General features: G+C 41.5%; 1 protein-coding gene across 4 annotated transcripts in view; it reads left to right on the forward strand.

The window, feature by feature from the left end:
* LOC137429830 (GRAM domain-containing protein 2B) overlaps nucleotides 1–23,828 on the forward strand; it is a 90,420-nt gene that overhangs the window by 29,448 nt on the left and 37,144 nt on the right. For all 4 annotated transcript variants that reach the window (XM_068120119.2, XM_068120118.2, XM_068120120.2 and 1 more), the window contains exons 2-3: nucleotides 20,945–21,016; nucleotides 21,306–21,387. In XM_068120119.2, coding sequence (XP_067976220.2) covers nucleotides 20,945–21,016; nucleotides 21,306–21,387 — 154 coding nt within the window. The remainder of the gene's footprint in view (nucleotides 1–20,944; nucleotides 21,017–21,305; nucleotides 21,388–23,828) is intronic.

Below are 23,828 nucleotides of genomic sequence, written 5' to 3' on the forward strand. Positions count from 1 at the left end.
CACAAGCTTTACCACTCTGCCTCATTCAGACCTTTCTCATTCATATTGCACTGCTTATCCACCAGCAAGCGGTGTTAAGAACGGGTTTTCCCCAGGAGTCGATGTACAGAGCTGGAACAGTGGCTCTCCATCTCCACAACAAAGATATTGAGTGTCTTTATGTTCGACCTAGTGGCGAATGCGTTGTGCACTATTAATGGTGTTTGTAGTTTAATGAAGACTTGGTGAGCCTACCCATCACTTAAATTAGTGGTTTAATCAAAATATAGTATTGTGTGTTACACAAACATATTGCATGTCCATCTGAGTGTCAATGAGTCTCAAAGTGAAACGCATGAAAAGAGGATCATTTGTAACATTTACTTGGTGCTGCTGCGATCGTTGTTGGTTTCTGTGGTCACATTATTTATTTTATTACTTCGTGAAATATTACTATACTAGCAGGTACCCGCAAAACTTCCTCACAATGTAAAATGTGATGGACTTCCAGGCCTCAACTCCTCCCCCACCTCCCCCACTCACTCAAATCCCAAATCAACCTCCCACCTCTCTCTCCCAACATGAAGGTTTCAAACCTCTTCAAACCTCTACCCACTCCAAGCCTCCAAACAACTCTCTTGTGAAAAAATGTGGTGTATAGTGAGGGGGTTGCTGCCTCGGTTATTCCCGAAAAAAAACATGCATTACCTCATTTCCTCTGCGTGTGTTTTAATCAAAACGTACTTTTTTTTCTTCTTTTTTTTGCTAAACACACCATATCATGATAGAGGATGCCTTGTTCAGTCTTCAATTATATGCCTGAAGCCTAAGTGAGCGTGGGGGGTTCAAGTAGTGAGCAAAATGATGGTGGGGGTTCATTTTTTTTCAAGGTTACAATTGTGGCTTTGGACATATGCAAGAGGGAGATGAAGGTGTTATGAGATAACCGAAGAGGAAGGAACCTTGTAGTTTTTCAAATTAAAAGCTGCTGTTTCCTCGCATCCTGTTTCTATCATTGGTTCTAATCTCCTTCAGTGGGTTTGACATGGAGGAATGAGACCCTCACAGAGCCCTATTGATCCTCTTTGTTTACTTTTCTAGGATTACAATGAGATGACCAATTTGTTGTGTTTTCTCTCTTAATTGCTCAGGAACTTTTTTTTTTCAGTGTTCTACAAGGGTATTATATTTTTGCTCGAAGGACACATTTCAGCTCATGTTCAATGAACCTATGACAGCTTCCAAATGCAGATTGGTTGTTGTTATTTGTTCCTGGTATCTCCAATAATATCTCTGCAAAGGTTTTTGATCACTTTGGTTGGTCGCACTATCACGGGTCGATTTTCAAATTGTAGGTTTTCCTAGCATATTACTTTCCAACTTCTGGTAACTTACCACTTTATTATTTTGATTGTTTAGTCAAAGTTATTGGATACTGATGCTTCATTTGACAGTCACCATTTACCATATAAAAATGTTCGTTTCTGATTACTATATTATATTTGGCAGCGATGGCTTGTTTTCAATATTAACTTCAATCACTCTGTTATGGGTTGGAAGGATATTCAAGATGTATGTGCACTTGCTTCTGAGCTATCTAGCTTGTGTTCAAATCCTGACCCAGCTATAAACGGTCACCCCGGTGTTTCACAGGCAGTGATTGATCGATGTGTGCCACCGCTCGGATGGACGCTAAGGTGGAGGACCCGTCTGCTAGCAATGGTTGATGGATGTTAAGGATCCCTAGGTATCTTTTGTGAATAAAAGGCAAGTTATCGGCGGACCCTGGACAAATTCCAAATTCCTGTCCAAATGTGCTGGGGCACCACATTGGTGGCACAGTCGTTTCTCAGTAATGATGCAACTAGCAGGCTGGATTTTGAGTTTAATCCTATGGTGCTCTGGTGTAAGGGAGATCCTGGGAAGGAATGAAGGTTTGAAGGAAGAAGGCAAGTGTCAGGTTGACGTCCTGTGCCGGTTTGGAGTTTGATTAAAACCTATGTGACACGAACAATGGTTTCCTGGTGTGAAAGGACATTGTAAATCCAAGTACAATATGCAATAGCTAACAAAGAGTCTGTTCTTCACTGTGAGATTGTCTGATTTTTATTTGACTTTTTTTTTTACCACTATCTCTCCTGCTTTTGGTGATGTCACTTCCCCTTCCCCCCCCCCCCCTCCGTTTTATTAATTTATTCAAAGTCGTGGAAGAGCTACAACACATAATTACGCACATACGTGCAGACAAAGACTTGAAACAAAGGGTTTAACTTCAGACAGACATGGCCACTAACCTTGTGGGAAGTAAGGCGATCCTCCCTGGACACAATTCCAGCGACACTATTTTTAAAATGATGTTACCTTTCCCTCAATCAGTGGGGCAGTTCCGGAGAAATTTCCATCTCCCCATTGGATCCTAAGTTATTGGGTTTATTCGTGCTCGGTCCTGAAAATGCAGAGCATCATGTATCATGAAAAAAAAATCTTTGGTACGATTCTCCCAGAGTCGGAATCAAAACCGCTGACCGACCTGACTCAGAGCGGATGCCTTAAACATAATGCCAACAGGCCTGGTAAACCCAAACCAAAAGGTGCCATTTGTCACCTGGCAAGCAAGCAACGCTCTGTTATCGCAGAGCAGCGTCTGTCAACTGAACTTTAAGCGTGCATGATGCAATCTCGACAGTTGTGACGCTTGTCTTCTTGTAAACCTTCATTTGCATCAGGTAATGCATGGAAACAAACCTTTCAAAAAGTAAACGAGCAGTTTTGTTTTGTTCTTTACAGACAGAGAAGTAATTATGAATGGAATGTAGTCGAACAAGAATGGGGGTTTGAATTCCATTGTAGATTTTTAAAATTACCTTTGTTTGGAGCTTCTGAATTCTTTGTACTTGATTGGCGTTGGCATTAATTTTTGATTGCCAAGTCATACATGAAACGGTTTTACTGTTGTTTTTGGGGTCGTGTGTAGAATATTTAGAAATTATTGAGTTGTAACTTTCTTTCACTAAACATAGCCTTTTATTGCTAAGAGAAAAATAAAATGTGCTTCTTTGATCATAAATATGTGTAAGAGTAATTATTAAGCTTGGAAATTCAAGGTGTCATATTTTTCCATGACTGAAGCATGTTTAGGAAATCTTAGCATTACTTGTTTGTGACGCCCCAAATTTCCATAAACCTGCAATATAGAGTTTGTCGACCAAATATGTATAGTGTGGCAAACTGAATCATGTGCCATAAGCTGGAGTGGGACCTCATTATATCCTCTGGATGCAGGACATTAAAAGACTCAAATGAAAGAGCCAGGATCAGTTATTTATTACATCCGCCACGGAAGGAAGGGGTTATGTTTTCACCCCTGTTTGTCTGTTTGTGAGCAGTATATCTCACAAAGTTATGGATGGATTAAGAGGAAACTTGCTGGGCAGGTCGGATGTGCAACAAGGACGAATTGAATAGATTTTGGCGAAGATCCAGATCCAGGTGTACTGGAATTAAAAATAAAAAAAGAAATGATTCGTCAAAATTATATATAGCACAATATTTCAAAAGGTTATGGACAGTAGGGTGGTGCTCAAAATAATTTAAAAAAAATATTTACTGGGACATGGCTTTATGTTGTTCCTTTTGTTCCAAAATGAAAAGACACCAAATATGAAAGCAATCCGATTTTATTTAGGGGTGCCACATCAGCCTTCAAACTAAAGGTGTCTACAAAACTTTTCTATATATGGATCGAAAGCAAAACCAGAAGTTTGTTTTATGAAAATCCACCCTCCACTCACTTTCTTTGTATTCTAGCAAACACAAGTTACAATAGCTGCACAAATAGCACTATATTGCTATGAAAACTCAAATTCAATGATAACAATCCAAATGTTCAGTTCATAAAATGAAGAGACACCATATCACATAATATTAAAAAACCCAAATATAATGAGAAATGTAACTCCTATTTCTGGGCCTGTTTCACCACTGTTGCCTTCTTGGCATCGGGGTACATCTTCCTGTGAGCAGCAACAACTTGGAGCAGAGCTTGCTTTTGCTCTTCATCCTTTGTAAGGAGCTTATTGTAGTCTTGTATCAATGCGACACCCCTTTCTTCCCTGTCGTTCACCACGACTAAGCCACTGGCGGCTTTCTTTGCTTCCTGAAAGCTGGTTTCTTGCTCCCATGAACCAGGATCCTTATCCATCCAATCAGTTGGGGTCCCTAGGATGCTGAAGAAATGCTTGGTGTGTTTTGTTATGAGGCCAGCGATTGACAGGGCGGTTCCTCGTTTGATAGCTGGTCTCTTTGGAGAGGGGTTTTCACCGTCATTTTTCAATGCTTCAATCATATTGATCTTGCTTTCTTTGTCAATTCTGGTGTCAAAGAATGCAAATGCCACTAGTACTGGGCTCATGTACCACGTGTGGTGGCCAAGTGCCTTCAAGGCTGCCTGAGTCATCTTCTGATTGATTTGTTCAAACTTTTCCAACTTCTTGAAGAGGTTAATGTCATTCAGGGGAGCCTCAATAGCTTGTGGAGCCCGAAACCAAGCCTGTACATACACAAGGCAGACAAAAATGTTGAAGGCTCGGAGTTCTCTCGCCTCTCGAAGTGTCAAGTGGAACTCTGACCGAAACATGAACACCTGTAGTGAATATAGTGCTTTTGCCATCCATCTGGCTCTGTGCATTGCTCCTGGAGCCATGATCCGGATTCCACGAGGTGGGATTCCTCCCATGTAGATGACAGTCAGTTCTAGGAGTTCACGATAATCATCTCGTGGCTGCTGATCTTTCAAACACACAAGAACGTTTTTGCTTCCAACACAGTGTCTACAGATCCCATTGAAGCCTTCCTCTCTGAGAATTGATCGTGAAGAAACCTCCTGTCCTCGGGGTTGGTGATTATGGCCTCCGAATCTGCATGCCTAAGATCAAACGTCTTCTCCAAGGAGGCCTTGAAGGATGCTTCCTTTTTCTCTTGGGTCGCACCACCCCGCTTTGCACCTTTTTGGAGGCTCCTCCATTCTTCATATAGCCTCTCCAAACGATGGATGCAGTGCTGCTTCGTCGTTGTAGGTAGGTGAGCTTTTTCCCAGAACTTCACAACCTCTTCAATGGTGAGGGTTGCACTCTCCCGGGCAGTGCGATTCTCCTTCTTCAGGTGATGGAAAAACAGGACAAGAGATTGATGCACAGTCGGGAGCTTGGCACCTTTGATGGCATCTCCAGAAGTGGACCCAATGAGATACACATTATCCTGAGCCCGAGTTTTCAATGAAACACTGGTACTAGCACATGCCATATCTGCAAAATAAGCAAGAATGTGGGTAAAATCCTGTTAATTCTTACTCCACAGGGTCACTCTCTACAAAAGAGCCACAGTCAATAAGTTAGGCCTACATATTACACACTAAAAAAGCGTACCCCTGACCCCGGGAACCTGTACAAAACATGCATGAAAATTGCCCAGATAGTGATCATTGGAAGTCTCAAAACTGTATGTATAATATATTGTATATATATAATGTATAATGTGTATTTATGTATATTTATTATTTAATGTATATTTACTATATATTTATTTTTAATATTATATTTAATGTATATATATAATTATGTATTTATTTTGTGTATATACAGCCCAAAAAATGGGAATTCCTATTTTTGCATGGGGGAAAATTCATCACTGATGTGGCACCCCTAAATATTATTGGATTCCATTCAAATTTGGTGTGGTTTCCTTTGACACCAAAAGGAACAAAAATAGACCATGTCCCGGAGAAAATCTGCATTTTGATTTTTTGAAGCCCACCCTAATGGACAGGTTATGACAAAACTTGGTGGATGAGTTCGATAGGTGACAGGAACAATCCCATTAGATTTTGGTTCGGCTCCAGATGCAGATCCGGCCTATTCGTGGTATACAAAACGTAAATTGTTCAACCTTGTGGAGGTATGCACTCTACTGAGTGTTTTAATTAATGTATGTAAAAATGGCAAAACATCAGACTCCCTCACACCCTGCTCCATCTCTTTTACATGCCCCAGGAATCCACCTTCAACTTTCTTTACTCCTTCCCTCTTCCCAACATCCTCTCCTTTGTTTTTTTTCCTTCTCAGCTCCAACCCATTGTCCCTAACCACTCTATAATTTGCTAGATTCTACTTCCTTCCTATGCTTTTTTTCAAAAAAATTTTTTAGTCTTCTCAATATAGTCCCCCCTCTCACCAAACACTGGTTGTTCCCCCTTTTACATATCTACAGGGATGCTCTATCTACAATAAGAACAAGACATAAAATATCATAGCCCACGTGGCTTTAGTAATTTTGCTGTACGGAGTTAAAGACCGTCAGTCGGCCATATTTGTTCGGATTGCACAACAAAATAGTCTGCATATGTATACTCATGTATTGTCATTGTGCCAAGTTTGAACAAAATCGGTCCATGCATGTTCGAGAAATTGTTCAGGACATGTTTAAGTAATAAAATGGCTGCCAGTCGGCCACCTTTGATCTAATTTCGAAAGAAAATGACGTGCATATGTAAGCAATCATTCGTTATCTGTGTACCAAGTTTGAACAAGATCGGTAAACGCATGTCCGAGAAGTGGTTGAGGACATGTTCAACATCGGGGGTTTTTTACCACTAAAATGGCCGCCAGTTGGCCATCTTTTATCACATCGTGAAAGATAATGATGTGTGTATGTATACCAGCATGTTTTGTCTTTGTACCAAGTATGAACAAAATTGGTCCATACATCTCCGAGATATGGTTGCGGAAGCACGTACGTACGGACAGACAGATGAGACCCAATCAATAAGCCCCCGTTTCGGGCTCCAACGCAAGGACTCCAACCCAAGTCCAACACAACGGGGGCTAATAATAAAAGGGTGTGTGCATGTGTGGATGTCGTGCGCACCATGAAACTCTCAAACCTTGAACAAAATCCCATTAGATTAAATTCACTTATACCGTTTTACCCCTCCCTTCTCTCCAGCCCTCCCTTCCACATATATACCGACGTCCCTGTTCTCTACTGTTGTTGTGCTTGTGTGTTTCCCTCTCTCTCTCCCCCTTTTGTCTCCTGCTCCCTTCATTGTATGTTTGTGTCTGTGCATGTTTTCATGTTCAATGTGTTGGCTCTTACACGAGTCTCAATTCTGTATTAAAACAACCATGAAGCCTAGCACCCCCAAATTTTGTGTGCATACTTCTCCACCTCCAAGAGAGTGCATGAATGAAAATTGGGTGTTTGGGTGTGTTTAAACACCCTTATCGAAAATGATTAAGAGGTGCTCATAACAACAAAAAAAATTTAAGCCTCAAGTCTGCCATTTTGGTCAACCCACTGTCGCGGCGCTGGGTTCTTAAGCCGCCATTTTGTTTCATCCTATTGAAACATGCTTTGCCTTGCATACACAATGACTTCACATGGACTAATTAAAGCATATAATCAAAATCTGGATTCAGATTTAAGGATCGTATCCTGTTTACTAAATGAGTATCGAAATCTGGAGTGAAATCTGGACAGTTTACCAACATTGGCAATTCTTATAACTAAGTTTTTATATATTTATTTAAGCCAGGCTGTCTTCCCTCCTTCTGCTCTGTTTGGGGTTTTTTTTTGGTTTTTTTTAACTTAATTGTTAACTTAATTCATATCGCCATAGGGAAGGTCACTCCACTGTACCTGTGATACTTTTAGGAAACCTGAAGATTTGAACCACATGTTTTTTTTTAATTCCCTCTAAATGACTGGCCCAGATTGCATCAATTTCAAAGCATTAAATAAGGGGGGATTGGGAGGTTGGATCTACCGAACATTTTTAGCCATAAGCAATCGACTTGCCATCGGTTGCCAAGCCAACCATTCTTTATCAAACCTTTCATTAGAGTACTTTCTTAAGTGCTTAAGCCGCTTGGCGAGCTCTCTACAATCTGCTTGGTAACGGAACACACCGCGGTTTCTCTCTGACCTTTCCATTTGCTTTATTTGTAGTTTTGCTTAAATATTTGTAATGACTTTGTTGCTCAACTTTGAGTAATCTTCTTTGACGTTTGTTCATTTGCATGGGAATGGGGGGGGGGGGGGGGTTGGGACTTAGGAGTCTGGCAGGAGGCATTGGAGGGTATAGGATGAGGAAGGGGAAGGTGTGTGAGCTGTGATTGCAGCTGCAGGTCGACTTAAGGGAAGCCCAATGTTATAATCTCTTTTGAAAACGACGGGTAGTTTGCTTTCGATTTTTAACGGGATGTCCAGAGATGCCTGGAAACGGTTACACATTTATTATTGGGTAAAATGCCAGGGGCCTAGAAAAGGCCCCTTTATATAAGGGTATGTGCCATGTGGCAAAGTAGAGAAAAGAAGGGACATTCTATAGCTTATAGAAAAGAAGGGACATTCAAAAAAAATCTCATGTGCATATGCTGTACTACCCTTGTGTTCTTAGGAGGAACCAAGTGATACTCTAGAAAAGTTCATATAAAAGGGCGCCAATTTGATTCATACACCTGCATGAAGAAGTAAATGTATTTTATTTGCCAGATGTAGGGTGCCCCTTTATATGAACTTTTCTAGAGCATTACTTTGTTCCTCCTAAGAACACAAGTCTGTCTTTGCATGTAAGAGATATATTTTGAAGATTACCGTCCTGCAAACCATGACTGTGGGCCCTCTAGCGCTGCCTTTTTAACAAGCTTGTACATACATACAACAAGCCTCAACAGTGCAGAGCAATAGGTGATTGTGGATAAACATAGCATGAAGGTGAATGCCTCGGCTGTGAATCCTGTGATTATGCAGTATAACCTGCTTTTTATCTTTTGGGGTTTTGCAGATTTTAGTACATGCTGTGTTTTGTTTATATGTACTGAATATAATTTTTTTAGTTGTATCTTTTTTGCTGCTTAAGTGAGGGAAAAGTCTCTCACTTCATCAAAGTGACTGGTTCCTTAGTGATTTCATACCATCAGGGGTGAACCGCCATTAAGGTATCCCATCCAGCTATGCTGTACCTTAATGGGAGCGATAAGTACCGTCTGCCACATGGCACATTACCTCTGGTATCCACTCATTATATAATGTTTTTAATTCTAGAGTGTAATTCTAGAGGCTTTAAGTGGGTTCTAAAGGGTTCTAGATTAATTCTGAAGGGTTTTGTTTGTTTTCTAGGCTTTGCCTGTATTTCTTATTAAAAATGCCAAACTGAGCCGCTTCCTTCAGACATGGGTGCGATATTATTTTTATTTTTTTCATATTGTTACATTTTGCCATTTCATTTGACAAAGTTTTCCAGAAAAGTGTGGGGTTTCATATATCTTTCCTCTCTTAACTCCCCAGTGACATAACATTTGCCAAAGACCTTTGGCCCTTTGGCATTCTTAAAACAAAAAGTGACATAAGCTTAAAGATCTTTTAAAAAGGGCAAAGGCTTGTTATTGTCACAGGATTGCCTTGATCATGCATGCCAGAGGTCAGATCTTGATTTTTTTTGATGGCGTGTGTTATACTGCTTTTATTGCATTTCTACACCCATCCCAAGTTGGCATGAAAAGGTGGTAGTCTTTTCAATCATGGTCAATCAATCAATCATGGTTTTATTATCAATTCGTCGCAGCCAAAGCTGAATTGTGAATGATTTACAACATAACATAAAATATGAGATAATGAAATAAATAAGTCAATAATTTGCAATCACTATAAACATACAAATAATTAAAATGAATTAAAAAATTACTACACTACAATTCCATATTCAGGCATTAATAACATGAAAAATAAGCATCGTTTAAGGTACACACATTATTGTGAAATACACCCATTGTCATAAAATACACACATATAAAATACACACGTATAAAATAGCTGCAATAATAAGTACCACGTTCCAAGATAAAAAATTTCCTTGAAATATAAAACTAGGGAAAGAAAAGTGCCGCACGTGCACTTCCGGTGGTAAAAATGGGTTGCTGGGCGACCGCACGTGCACTTCCGGTGGTAAAATGGGTTGCTGGGCGACCGCACGTGCACTTCCGGTGGTAAAATGGGTTGCTGGGCGACCGCACGTGCACTTCCGGTGGTAAAAATGGGTTGCTGGGCGACCGCACGTGCACTTCCGGTGGTAAAATGGGTTGCTGGCTGCAGATTCTTCTTGATGGAGTCACGAACATCAACTGAAAATGTATCTGAAGACAGGATATCTGTTGCAACATCAACTATTGGAACAATCCTAGGGTTCAAGAACAAGTCAGTGCGAATGAAATTGAATATACATCGTATCATTTCTTTTTTCTCGATATTATCTTCAATGTCAGTTTCTACTTGAGGTTTTTGGGGCCGTGTGTAGTTTCTATAGCAGGAGAAGTGGTAGTGAGCCTCAGCTGCAACCATATCTCGTGTAGTCAATGCCAAAACTCTCTCATCATTGCGAGCTGTCGCAGCATCTCTTATTGTCTTATCTGCTCGAAGTTCAACAGCCAAGACAACTGTTTCACGGGTACGACTGCCTTTAATGAATTTTGAAGCACGCTGGCAAAAAATGCATTTATCATCGTAGACCGTTGAAGTTGATCCTGTCTCTTCCCGTGATGATCGCCGTCGCACTGCATCGCCAGTATCAACTGAAGAACTTCTAGCTGCATTGGTCAAAGTAGCTAGGTGGTTTTTGTGAGTGAAGTCTGATCTACAAGCCCTATGGTATAATATTGGAATATTAGGAAGTTCAACTGCGCCTTCTTGGACTAGCTTTAGAATTGGATAAAAGTTTCTAACTGCGGCTGCGTCACACAATGTCTTCCAAGAACTGTTGCCCGCTGCCTTGCTTAGTTCAGAGAGTGGCGACTTCTTGCTGCACAGGATGCACGTTCCGGACTCAGGTTCAATCTTCGCCCGTTTCGCCTCGACACCGGCCATCTCAGCTGAAAGAACAAAAAGACTGACGTTAGATTACTCCGATATCCGAAAAGCTCGCCAGCTTACATAGACATACTCATCCAAGTCAGTGAACATGTTAGATGGCGCCACAATACAACTCTATAATAGAGTTGTATGTGGCGCCATCTAACATGTTCACTTTTAGTTCTTAAGCCACCCACCCCCCCCCCCCCCCACCCCCCTCAGAAATTAATCAGGTCACCGCAACAAATCTCAGACTGAGATATAGAATATAGAATATAGATATAGAATAGACTGACGTCACTTTCGGCACTGGGTTCTGTGGGTTGATTATCGGCGGGAAATTCCAACTGACATAGTTTCGGTTTGTGGAAAGTGCATGCCTTTTCATATATTTTTTGTGTACACTCGTGGTGGATGATATGTTTTAGTTTTTGAGTTATTTTTATAGACAGATAAACGGTGTAGCACAATGCATAATTTGGAAAATCATACCAGTGTTGTTTCACTAAAAAAAGTACAAGTCTAATAATAAAATATTGAAAAATATATGATTTTTTTTCGATAATTGATTTTTATAATAATTAATCTAAAACAAAATGCTTCATATTATTTTTTATTTAGACGGTACACATCGGACGTATATTTAGTCGTCAACCGCACATCGATAGCTAGTATAGAAGTCCAGATACACGTGCAACAATGTACCCCACCAAATGGGCATTTTCGAGCTGGGTGGTTTCAAAGATGGCGTCCATCCGGGCACTAAGCTACCGTTCTCAGATGTCCATCACACCTTTTCTGACACTTGAGACATTGGTCTAATGGAAAATCATAATGAGAATTACTCCCCCCCCCCCCCCCCCGGAGCATTCACTTCAAAAAATGGCCGGTTGGCTCAAGGACTAATAAGGCTTTGCACTCTTTCTGTAACGTTCAGTCCTGCACCTAATTTCTCTAAGCTTATTGCTATGACGTAAATTTGTCTAAGTGACGATTGTTTGTTTGGTAACAAGTCCGGGAATCTACTATACAAAGAAGATGCAAAATTGCTACAAAGTTGTTCACGACGTTCGTGCAGTGAATTCAGCTGGCAGGTACTCAAAGCATTGTGGTAGGAATCATAATCGCCAGCAAAAATAATTCTCAATGCTCTTCTTTGTATCGATTCAATCAATGCATGCTGTTGTTGTGTCAATGAGGAATGCCATACGGGACGGCAATATTCTAACATAGGTCTGATGTAAGAAATGTACACAGTGATAAGATCTTCTATCGGAATATGGAACTTCCTCAAAGATCGAAGCATATACAACTTTCTCGACGCTTTCAAAACGATGAGGTTTACATGATCTGCCCACTTGAGATCATTGCTGACAACAACTCCCAACAGTTTGACCTGCTGACTTTCCTCCAGTGTAACGTTATTAAGTTGGATTAGCAGTGGTGGCAGTTGGTGGTGAATAAACGACACTCGCATTATCTGGCACTTAACTGGGTTGAGCTTCATCTTGGAATCTGTACACCACTGTTCAAATTCTGAAAGGACTGTTGATAGGGTAGATGGAGAGTCCATTTGACGCAACTCTGCCAAAGTTGTCATCCACATATTTCCACCTCTTAATATCAGATAACTGGAGAGCGTCATTGATGAGGGCCAAGAAGATGAGTGGGCCCAGTTGCGTTCCTTGTGGGACTCCACCAGTTGTTGAGAGAGGCATAGAAACTTCTCCCTTATAACGAACTTGCTGGATGCGGTTTGCGAGGAAGCTGCAGACCCACTGAATTAAGGAAGGTCTTGCTCCCATCACGTACAGTTTGTTGATGGCTACCGTGTGATCCACTGAGTCAAAAGCTTTCGAAAAGTCTGTCAAAACAATAGTCGAAATTGTACCAGGTCTGTCAGCTCTACCATACAGGAAATCCATCAGTTGTATGAGGTAGTGGGTGGAGGACATACCTGCAGGATTCCCAAACTGTTGAGGGTCGATGTTAGCAGAAATGTCGGACATGAGCCATCGATACACGAATAGCTCCGCAAGCTTCGCGAAATGGTCAGTTAATGCAATCGGTCTCAGTTTCTCAGTTCTCAGTCGGTGGTGATTGTTTAGGTAGAGGAACAACTATTGATTTCTTCCATTGACTGGGAATAACACCTTGTTTATATGAGGCATTGATAATGTCAGAGAGGAATGCTTAGTTCCAAGGCGAACTCTCGTATAAGTCTAGGAGAGATGCCATCTGGCCCACAACTCTTCCCCTCTTTGGTCTTTAATAGTTCTTTATAGACCATCGTAGGTTGCACCATGGGAACACTATTTGGTGGAAAAGGAAAAAAAGCTGGAATATTGTCCTTGTGTAATGGGGATGTTCTACTCATAATTGAAACAAAGTAAGAATTAATGGCGTTTGAAATTGCTAAGGAGTCGCTGCTCGGAATGTCTGGCAAGTTGATAATCAGCTCCTGTTGTGTGTTGGATGTAATGAGTTTAATGTAACGATACCATGAACTTGGGTTGTCACGCTTCAATCGTTGAACTCGGTTACTATAGAAGTCTTGGCTTTGCCTCTGATTTTCCGTTGAACCTTATTTCGGAGGTTTTTCCAGCTGGGGGATCCTCTATGGAATGCTGCTTGACGTTCATGAATCAGCACTTTCACTTCCGATGTTATCCATGGTTTATCTGCCACATGGAGTCTAATGATCTTAGATGGGAAGTGAATGTTAATTGCAGAATTCAACTCGGTATAGAATTGTGTGCACTTGTCTTCAACGTCACATTTGCTAATAACATCTGTCTAGTCATGATGTGTTATCCATTCACCAAAAGCACGGATGTCTGATTTACGTATTGGGCGGATAACTTTGCGCTTCATATCATTATTGGAAGAGAAATGTTGTTTCGGGTACCACATTACCCCGCTGTGATCGCTTTGCCCGATTGGAGCAGCAAGTTGAACAGAACTGTAGAGGTTTTTCATATTTGTCACAATTTTGTCCAGTACTACATTATTTCTTGTCGACTGGTCTACAACCTGCTTAAGATTGTGGCCGATAAGAAGTGCAGTCAGATCGAGGTGATTGACATCTCCCATTATAATAATACCGGCACCTGGATGGCGAGAGAGGACGTCATCAACTGCGAACGTAAGGTATTGAACAAACGAGATGGCGTTGTTGTTGTTTGGAGGCGAGTAGACAGAGGCAACAAATATGGACGATACCGCTCTTGGTAGTCTGTTCGGACGTAATTGAGCCCAAACAATCTCATGTTCTTCAGGCACTGCAATATCAATAGAAGCATTCATGATAGATTTGACATATAGGGCAACACCACCTCCACGACGATTATTTCTATTCTTTGTCAGCAACGAGTAGTTTGGTATGCCATGTACGTTTTCTGGAACAATGTCCTCAAACCAGGTCTCACTGACAGCCATTATGTCCAGATCGTAATCTTGTACAATGCAGCAAAATTCGTCAAACTTGTTATTCAGTGACCGAGCATTCACCATGTACACCGACGGTAGCATGACTTGAGTTGGACGAGATATCAACCTTATATTGCGATAACATCTGCTTCTTTGTGGTCGTTGTATTGTTTCACAATTTGGTAAAGAGATCCTCACCTGTATTTGTGTGAGAATTACGTTTTCTCCCACCCCGTTTTCCCCGCTTCCTCCGTCGCTTTCGTTTTCTATTATTCCAGGAAGAAGCTGAAATGGTGATACTTTTATATTGCCTCTGGTGAACAGGGCATGACTTACGGAGCAAGTGTAAATAGTCAATGTGAAGGCAGACTTCTCTATCCAACTGACATTCGTCAGTGTACTGAGGACATAATAATCCATATAAGTGCAACGCTGAATATTGAATGAGTCCCAATGCTAACATCATGAATAAAACCAACACGACCCGCAGTAATACAGAGCCGTTACACAAAGAGTAATGAAATAATAATAATAATAAGAATACATTTATTTTATATAGCGCTTTTCAAGAAGCCCAAAGGCACTTTGACAGAGTACAAAAAAACAAGTGCAAAAAGACAAAAATCAATAGGTAAATAATCAAAGCAAAAGGAAGGAGAAGGAGAAGAGATAGTCAGGGGTTAAATGCTGTGGGTTAAATGTTGAATGCAGTGTTGAACAGGTGGGTCTTGAGTGATGTTTTGAATGTGGTGAGTGAGGAGGAGTCTCTGATGGTGTGAGGTAGTGAGTTCCAGAGGGTGAGAGCAGCGATGGAGAAGGCCCTGTCCCCCCAGGATCTGAATGTGGTCCGGATGGGGGGGGGGGGGGGTCAGGAGGTTGGTACCAGCAGAGCGGAGGTTGTGGGTGGGAGTGTGTCTGGAGAGGAGGTCAGTCAGGTAGGATGGGGCCAGGTTATGGAGGGCTTTGTAGGTCAAGAGGAGGATTTTGTGCTGGATTATCTGGGGGATGGGGAGCCAGTGAAGCTTATAAAGGATGGGGGTGATGTGGTCACGGGTCCGGGAATGGGTGATTAGACGGGCAGGGGAGTTCTGAATGTATTGGAGTTTATTGGTGATTATTGAGGGTGAACCATAGAGGAGGCTGTTGCAGTAGTCCAGACGGGAGGTGATGAAGGCGTGGATGAGGGTTTCTGCAGCCGTGGAGGATAGGGATGGACGGAGACGGGCGATATTTTTCAGGTGAAAGAAGGCTGTCTTTGTGATCTGTTTAGTGTATTTGTCGAAGGAGAGGGTTTGGTCAAAGATGATGCCAAGATTCTGGATGTGAGGGGAGGTGGATACTGGGAAACCGTCGATGTTGAGGGCAAAGTTATAGGTGGATTTGGTGAGCGTTTTTGGGCCAATGATGATTATTTCAGATTTATCATAGTTAAGTTTGAGGAAGTTGATTTGAAGCCAGGATTTTATTTCAGTTTTGCAGTTTGTCAGGATAGAGTGGGTGGCGGTGGAGATGGACTTGGTGGAGATGAAAAGCTGGATGTCATCGGCGAAGCAGTGGAATTGGAGACCATGACGTGGATTAAGTGACCAAGGGGGGACAGGTACAGGATGAAGAGGAGGGGGCCAAGAACTAAACCTTGGGGGACACCTTGGGGGAGGGGAGCAGTGGGGGATTTGCAGTTATTGATGGAGATGAACTGGCATCTGTCAGAGAGGTATGATTTGATCCAAGAGAGGGCAGTGCCGGTAATGTTAAAGGTGGTTTCAAGTCGGGTGAGGAGGATGGTGTGATTGATGGTGTCAAAGGCGGCGCTGAGGTCGAGGAGGATGAGAATGTTGAGGTTGCCAGCGTCAGAGGAGAGGAGAATGTCGTTGGTGATTTTGAGGAGAGCAGTTTCAGTACTGTGGTTGGAGCGGAAGCCGGATTGGAATGTTTCATACAGGTTATTGGCAGAGAGGTGATGTTTGAGTTGAGTGGCTACAGCGCGTTCCAAAACTTTTGACAGAAAGGGTAGGTTGGAGATGGGTCTGAAGTTGTTTAGGGTGTCAGGGTTCCCAACAACAAAGATTATGAACGAAGCCATTGTGCAAAGTCACGTGCAATGGAGTAAAGTTTTGGGGAAGGAAGGAAAGCTAGTGGAGCATTAAGGCTTATGCCAGAACCCAACACCCAACAACGAAAAAAAAATTTCATTGCTAGTTTTGCATGTACTCTGTGCATAGCACCCCCAACACCGTCATTGCACACAACCTGCATTAAATGGCAATTTTTTTTTTGGTATATTTCACCTTGAAAACAAATGTACCCATGGACTATATGGTCAGCTTCATTTTTACATCTTCAACCACCCCTTTTGTGCACTTTATCACAATCTAGCAAAAGATATTTGACCCAGGTGAAAAGAAACGTTTTTTTTTTTTGTTTTTTTTGTTTTTTTTAGTTGATCGATCTATTTTAATTATTTCATGGACTTTTAAAGTGTTAATTGTGTTGCAGTCTTGGTTTCACTCAGAGTCAAAGCTCTGAGCTACTTGTACCACCGCAAAATGATGGTACAACATTGGGTGGCAGAGTTTGGAGGTGTCTAAAAAGAGGGCAAAATATATCTATTTTAAATCATGTTACTCCATGAAGATCTATAATGTTTGTTGAGGTGGGATGTTTATTTTCTAAAAGTCGATTCGTGTAAAAGGGTAACAACCTTTCATGTTAAAGTTGGTCTTCAGTCTGTACAGAAAGATTTCCAGGGTTTGAGCGATTTTTCAGTCACTTCCGGTTGTAGCATTGTCTAGCAAGTACGAGCGGTTTGTAGAGGGAGGGATGTCCATGAACATTCTCTCCAAGGATGTATGTATAGAAGAGGGGAGAGGAAGAACATTCCATCCAGGGTTACTTTGATGAATACCTTACTGTACCACACCGCCAAGTTCAACGTTTGTGACGCTGACCTTCGGATTTTGTGCCATGAACTATCACCAATCTGCAGTGTAGAAGTGAGGAAAGTTAACAAAAAATGGACCTTGCTTTGTGGAATTTTAAGGCCATGCTTTACACCACCTGCATCATGTATATATATATATATATATATATAGTTGGTGTTGCTCTATTATATTCTCATGAGCATTTATTTCCACTGGTGATGAGTTAACGGGAATGTTTCAACACCTCAATTAGTCAAGGTGGTTCCTTTGTTCTTGAAGGCTATTGTAGCATAAGCCAAGACCTTGCTGAAGATGCTGGTTCAACTAAGTTCCACTTTCTTCACAAAGTTAATTTGCCATGAAGCAATCCAAACTCCACTCACCTTTATAAAGCATCTGCACAATGTCCTCATTCCAATACTAAAGGATATCTCATGAAACACCTCGATTACAAATGCAATATTTCTGCCATGGACATCCCGTTTCCTTTGAAGACAATTGTATAAAACTTGATTGGGACATTGTTTGGTATCCAAAAGTTATCAAATCATGCTGTAAGGCAAAGGTGGAGAAGGCCAGATACCTACGTGCTTAGTGATGTGTTGGTAATTTAAACGACACATACACACAAGTGATGTAATTGATCATTTTGACTTTCTGACTGAAAAGCACGGCACTGAGTCAATTTTCTGCCTCTTAAGGCTCACTTCACATATGAACCAAGGCCAATGATACAACCAAATATTCACTTATTTCACCACTTTTTACTTCCAACTTTTCAGAGTTCTTTTAAGGCAATAGTAATACAAAACGATTCTTATTCATATTTCCTTTTATCTCGAACTATAAGGTTGTACACAGGCAACAATTTGTACTAAGATACGGAGCACATGTGCGGTTGTGTAGCTTGTCCTTCCCGTCTTCCTGTTCACTTTCTGCCAAGACTGATGCTATCGCTCGTAGCAGGGAATATGATTATATACAACTTATGAGGATTGAAGAAGTTGTAATATTTATTGGGAAATATATTTTATATGACTTTTAATATTCCTACATGATTCTTTTGTTTTCCTTCTTGTGCGATTAGGTGCACAGGGCTGCTGAAGCCATTTCATGGCTAGACCGTCAGGGTTACAACATGGACAGGTCACCTTTCTGACACAGGATACTCGACCAAGTGCAGGGATTTGTAATGCTAGCAAACAGAACACCCAGTTTAACGTCCATCCGATGGACGGAGCACACATTGATGAATAGCCATGCAAGTGAAACGCCAAGGTGGTAGTTTATAGCTTGCTCGAGATTCGTACCTAGGATAGACAGCTCAGAGGCAAGTTTGGTTACCTCCACATTATCCTTTCAGCCCTCCCGACATAATCTATATATTAAGGTAGCCGGATTTTTCTGTTCGTCTCTCATTCTGTCATGCTCTTTTCTCTGTAACATCTCGATCATGTCTAGCTCTAGGCTTGACCTTTATGGGCGTGCACATCATTCTGGCATCCAGTACTCAATCCTTCCCGTCAATTCGCTGACGGCAATTGAACACAATAACCAATTGGCTGACTATCTGACGTCCATCGGCGACTGGCTTAATCCCAGACAAGAGGGGTCAGGATCACAGGTGTAGTAAGATGGCGTTATGTTTGGGAGGTCATTGTGGCCTTGCGTCTAGTGCTAGGCTGGGCTATTACAGCAGTGTCTTATTCATGATTCAAGGAGAATGGCATTTTGCAACTTGGAAAAAACAATGACATTGTCTTCCTGGGAACATAAAACAAATTGACACTCCTGAGCTCCTCACCACATACAAGGCTTTCATCCGCAGCTCAATGGAATACTGCTCTCCCCTCTGGGCCGGTGCTCCTGCCTCACACCTAGCTCGGCTTCACGCTGTTGAAACCAAAGCTTTCAGAATCATTGGAATCTCCCTCGATGAAGCTAACTCCACGGGCCTTTCACTCACTCACCGCAGGCAGGTTGGTGGTCTTTCTGTCTTCTACCGACTCCTCTCCGGCCTTGCTCCCCCAGCTCTGTCTGTGCTCTGTCCCTCAAATATTCTTACAGGTCGCACAAGATCCACCTGCAACCCTCTTATGGTTAAACTGCCAAAATCAAGACTCTCTATTCACCTTAAGTCTTTCATTCCTCTTTTCTCCTGCCTCTGGAACAAACACTCTCACTCTCTTCAATCCCACTCCTCCCTCCAGGTCTTTAAAACAGCTGTTCACCACCATCTCTTATCTTCCCACATCCAAAACCTTGATCTTTTCTACCCCGTTAATTCACCCCAGATCCACGTTTCTGAAATACCAACTTCTTTCCTGGAATCCTAGCAGTTTCAATGTGTTTTATACTTCTCCCACCCCACCCCCCTCCCCTTCCCACGCCTCCTCTCCCCAAGCCCTCTCCCTCCCACAGATCTCCCGAGGTCCCTGCTCTCAAATGTTGTTTGTGTGCTTCCCCCTCTCTCCCCATCTTGTCTACCGCTCCCCTTATTATATGTTATATGTGTCTGTTTGATATTTTGTGTGATTAATGTTAGCTCTTTCACGAGCCTCGATCTTGTATACGAAAAAAATTAAAAAATTCACAATATTGTTTTTTAGTGAATAAGTGTGTTTATTACGAAAATTAATGCTGGATTGTTGGCAGTAAACAAAACGTTTCTGGAATAAAAAAAAAAATGCAAATATTGACTATCAATAAACTATATTACTGTACTGTAACGTAAAAGTTATGTTGTTGAACTACAATCACCAAAGTGACGGGTTCAATACGAGTAGCTACTTAAAATACTGAACAAAATATCACCACGCAGGCCAGATGAGGTACTGCCCATGGGCTGGAGGTTCCTCGTGCTTACTGTAAGGAGTGTAAGGCTTAAACACTCCGATAAACATGAAATAATATGAGAGTAAAATAGAGCTTTGGGAACTATTAATTCTGGTTTCCATGTATTATGTGCTACTATCCTGAATTTCGAAAATTATATATATATATACACACACAATATGGCATCTTTGTCACGTGGGGCTAATAAGCATGAGATGACTTTGTTTTGACCTCAAAATGATCTAAAAGTAGTATACAGTCGATCTGTCAGCCACATTCGAGCTGTGTGGTTACACGTGCTTTGTATAAGAAGTCGATTCTTCGCCATTGTCGGCATTCTTGGCATCGGAAAAGGGTTTTCCTGAACAGTGGGCCATTACAACTAAGGTCAAGTAAGTCGTTATCATTTTATGGTGCTAGGTGAGATGATGATTACCTCTTACTAATTCCCTGTATATCCCCATGGCATTTGGGATTTTGTCATCTTTTCATCTCTAGATAGTTGAGTAATGTACATTATCTGCAGCACTTTTGTAATAATTTTATATGCAGTTCTAATGAATTGTTCACTGAATTTACGCTTCCCATTGTAATTATAACACATTTTGAGTGGTTGTGCTTAAATTGTTAATTGAGCGTCAATTTGCGTACATTACCTTCCATCCTCGATTTATTTTAATAATGCTTGCCAAGGGCAGAGATTGCGACTACAAGCTGCCTCTGTGTGTCTCCTTCATGCCTGGCGCTGCATATTTGTGCCAAGAACAGTTCCCCTGTCTGTGCACAGACTTCCTGTTGATGTCGCCCTCTTTATCCCACTCGTGGCATTTTTATATTACGACTGTGTACAGTACTAACATCTCCTCCCTCACTTTCAACAGTGAGGACCGAGGGGTGAGGGAAAACGAAGGCTCCACTATCAAGGCGCATCAACAGCCGGACAAATCTCTGAGGTTGGTGTGGCATTGCTCTGTATGGTCATGGAGCATTATTATCATGTTTGTCGGAACCGCTACCACAAGCATGCCATTGGCTAAAAATAACTTTAGATAACGACATGACGTTTTATGGCATCAAGTGTTGTGGATAGATATTAAATGAATGATTCAGAAATCAAAAGATTAGAGAAACATCATGTAGGATTACTTACATAACATTAGACAATGTGTACTTGCTTCCCAGCAGCTTTTGATTCAAACAAATTCTGTCCCTCCTCCTTCATCCACCCCCCCCCCCCCATAGACATACTAGTAGTTGTACAAAATCCAAGTCTGAAATGAATGGTCCAAGATCATACGGAATCCACCTACGAAGCTCCAGTCACGTAAGAAGAATTTTTGCTTTTCTTTCCTTTCCTGTTTCATGCCTTTTTTTTTTTCTTTTTTTTTTCTTTTTTATTATTATATTACTTCTTTCACACTATGAATAAGGAGGACCAGTGTATGTAAGATATTGCTAAAGGTTGCTTCGACCAGTTTTTATGTTATCACCTTAAACCACACCTGTTCATGCCAAACAAAGTACTCCCTCTTTGTTTGTTGTGTCAAGTTTCCACCAGGAAGTCGTGGCAATAATTTTTTTTTCTTTTTTGGGGGGGGGGGGGGGGGGGGGGTGGTTATTATGCCATGAACAGCAACCTCCATCTCACGTGAATAATGAGCAAAACGTTGTCCTCTGCATTTGTGTTGTTTGCCTGGTCCTGAGATGAGGTTTGTTCTTTATTTATTTGTATCACAACATTATAATTATACCTTGGATCCCAAGCTTATACGGAACAATAATGTTTGATTCAATTATAATGCCCTTTTTAAGTGGACCATGGCATTGGTGTCAATATGCGAGTGCATAGTTCTGGCTTTCCACTTCTTTTTATGTTTGAGCAATCGCTCGATAATTTGTATGACTTGTTGGTGCATGTGAGTTATTGTTGTTTCAATTTTGTAAAAAGAAAACTATGGTCCTATATATATATATATATATATATATATATATATATATATATATACATACATACACACACACAGGCAGCCACTGACACACGAACACCTGTACTTGCAAACAAAGTCCCATTACTTGGTAGAGTGCATACCTCTGCCAGGCTAAACAGTTTGTTTTGTATCCTAAACAGTTTGTGGATTCGAACCTGAACCAAAATCAAATTGGCTTGTTCTTGTCACCTAACCATCTCATCCCCCAAGTTTATTCATAACTCGGTCCACAATTTTTTTTACATATCATGTTATATATCACTTTTCGCCCAACATCTGAATGGTGAAGAATCGCTTAAAAATTTATGCTCGTATCTGAATCCATATTCAGATATTCACCAAAATGGAATCGATTCAGTCTTGCCACATACACAAACTGTCCACCAAGTTTTGTCCAAATCCATAACTTTTTGAGATATTGTGCAATGTATTAGTTTTAGCTCCATCACTCAATGATGAAGAATCACTTTAAAAATTCTCTGATCCGGATTCGAATCTTCACCAAAATTGAATCGATTCGTCCTACGGAAACTCTCCACCAAGTGTCATCCAAATCCACCACAACCTTTTGAGATATCCTGCTATATATCGTTTTTGGCCCGATCTCCCAATGGAGACGAACCACCTTTTGAGGCCATTTTTCCCAGCAGAGCGGGGGTTGGCCATTTTCGGGCACCGTGGTCCCCTTTTTGAAGCAATGTTTTACCAATGAACTGGTACTCAATTTGCCGACCTCGGAAGGATGACAGGCTGCGTCAACCACCCTGGCGTTAATTCGGTGATCAACCGGGATTCGAACCCAGGATCTTAGGATCCCAAGCCGGCACCCTAACCGCTAAGCCAACACCAGGATCTCATCTCCCAATGGAGACAAATTACTTTCAAATTCTACTAGCCGGATCCGAATCCGGATCATCACCAAAATCTAATCACTTTGTCCATGTCACATACGCTACCTCTCCACCAAATTTCGGCCGAATCCGTCCACAACGTTTTGAGATATCTTGTTCATGGACAGACAGACAGGCGCGAAAATATAACCTCCATCCACCTTCGGTGGCGGAGGTATAAATGTTTTTTTTTATGTTAAAAGTTTTTTTTTTTAAATCTGCAATGTTTTTTTTAAAGCAGCCCATGGATCAGGGGTGATCAATTCCTTCAAGCTGTAATGTCAGCATAGGAGCTATTCCTGAGCACGAGCCGCAACAAAAGGTGAGGATGGTGTAACACTGAGGGAGTATTGGAAGAGTTACAACAGCTACTGTTGCATTTTAAAAAACATTGCAGAGTCCTGGCATGAGGTGAAGGCCACAAACATGAATGGTGTGTGGAAGAAGCTCTGCCCCCAGTTTGTGCATTACTTCCAAGGCCTCAAGGAGACTGAGGAATACGTGATTGGCAAGATTGTTCAGTTGGGCAGGCAGCTTGAGTTGGAGATGGATGCAGATCTTTGCTGATCGTTGCCCGAGCTTCTTTGCTTATTTTGCTCTTTGCTGATTACTCCACTCTCTGCCGCTCCATACCTCATCCCTTAGATCGGCAGTCTGAAACCTCCTCACTCTCTGCAGACCTGGACAAAATCAGACTGGTCAAACAAGTGGAACATGTCTTTCAATCCTGACAAATCTCACACTCTCACTATGTCTCTCCGAAAAGACCGAATGGACAACGCTCCCATCTACTTTCTGAACAATCCTCTCCAATAAGTTTTGTCACTCAAGCTTTTGGGTCTAACTATCTGTCATGATCTTTCCTGGGAAAACCACATTTCCAAGCT

This window comes from Myxine glutinosa, chromosome 6 (assembly GCF_964187855.1).
Source record: "Myxine glutinosa chromosome 6, kmMyxGlut1.1, whole genome shotgun sequence".
NCBI classification, from domain to species: Eukaryota; Metazoa; Chordata; class Myxini; order Myxiniformes; family Myxinidae; genus Myxine; species Myxine glutinosa.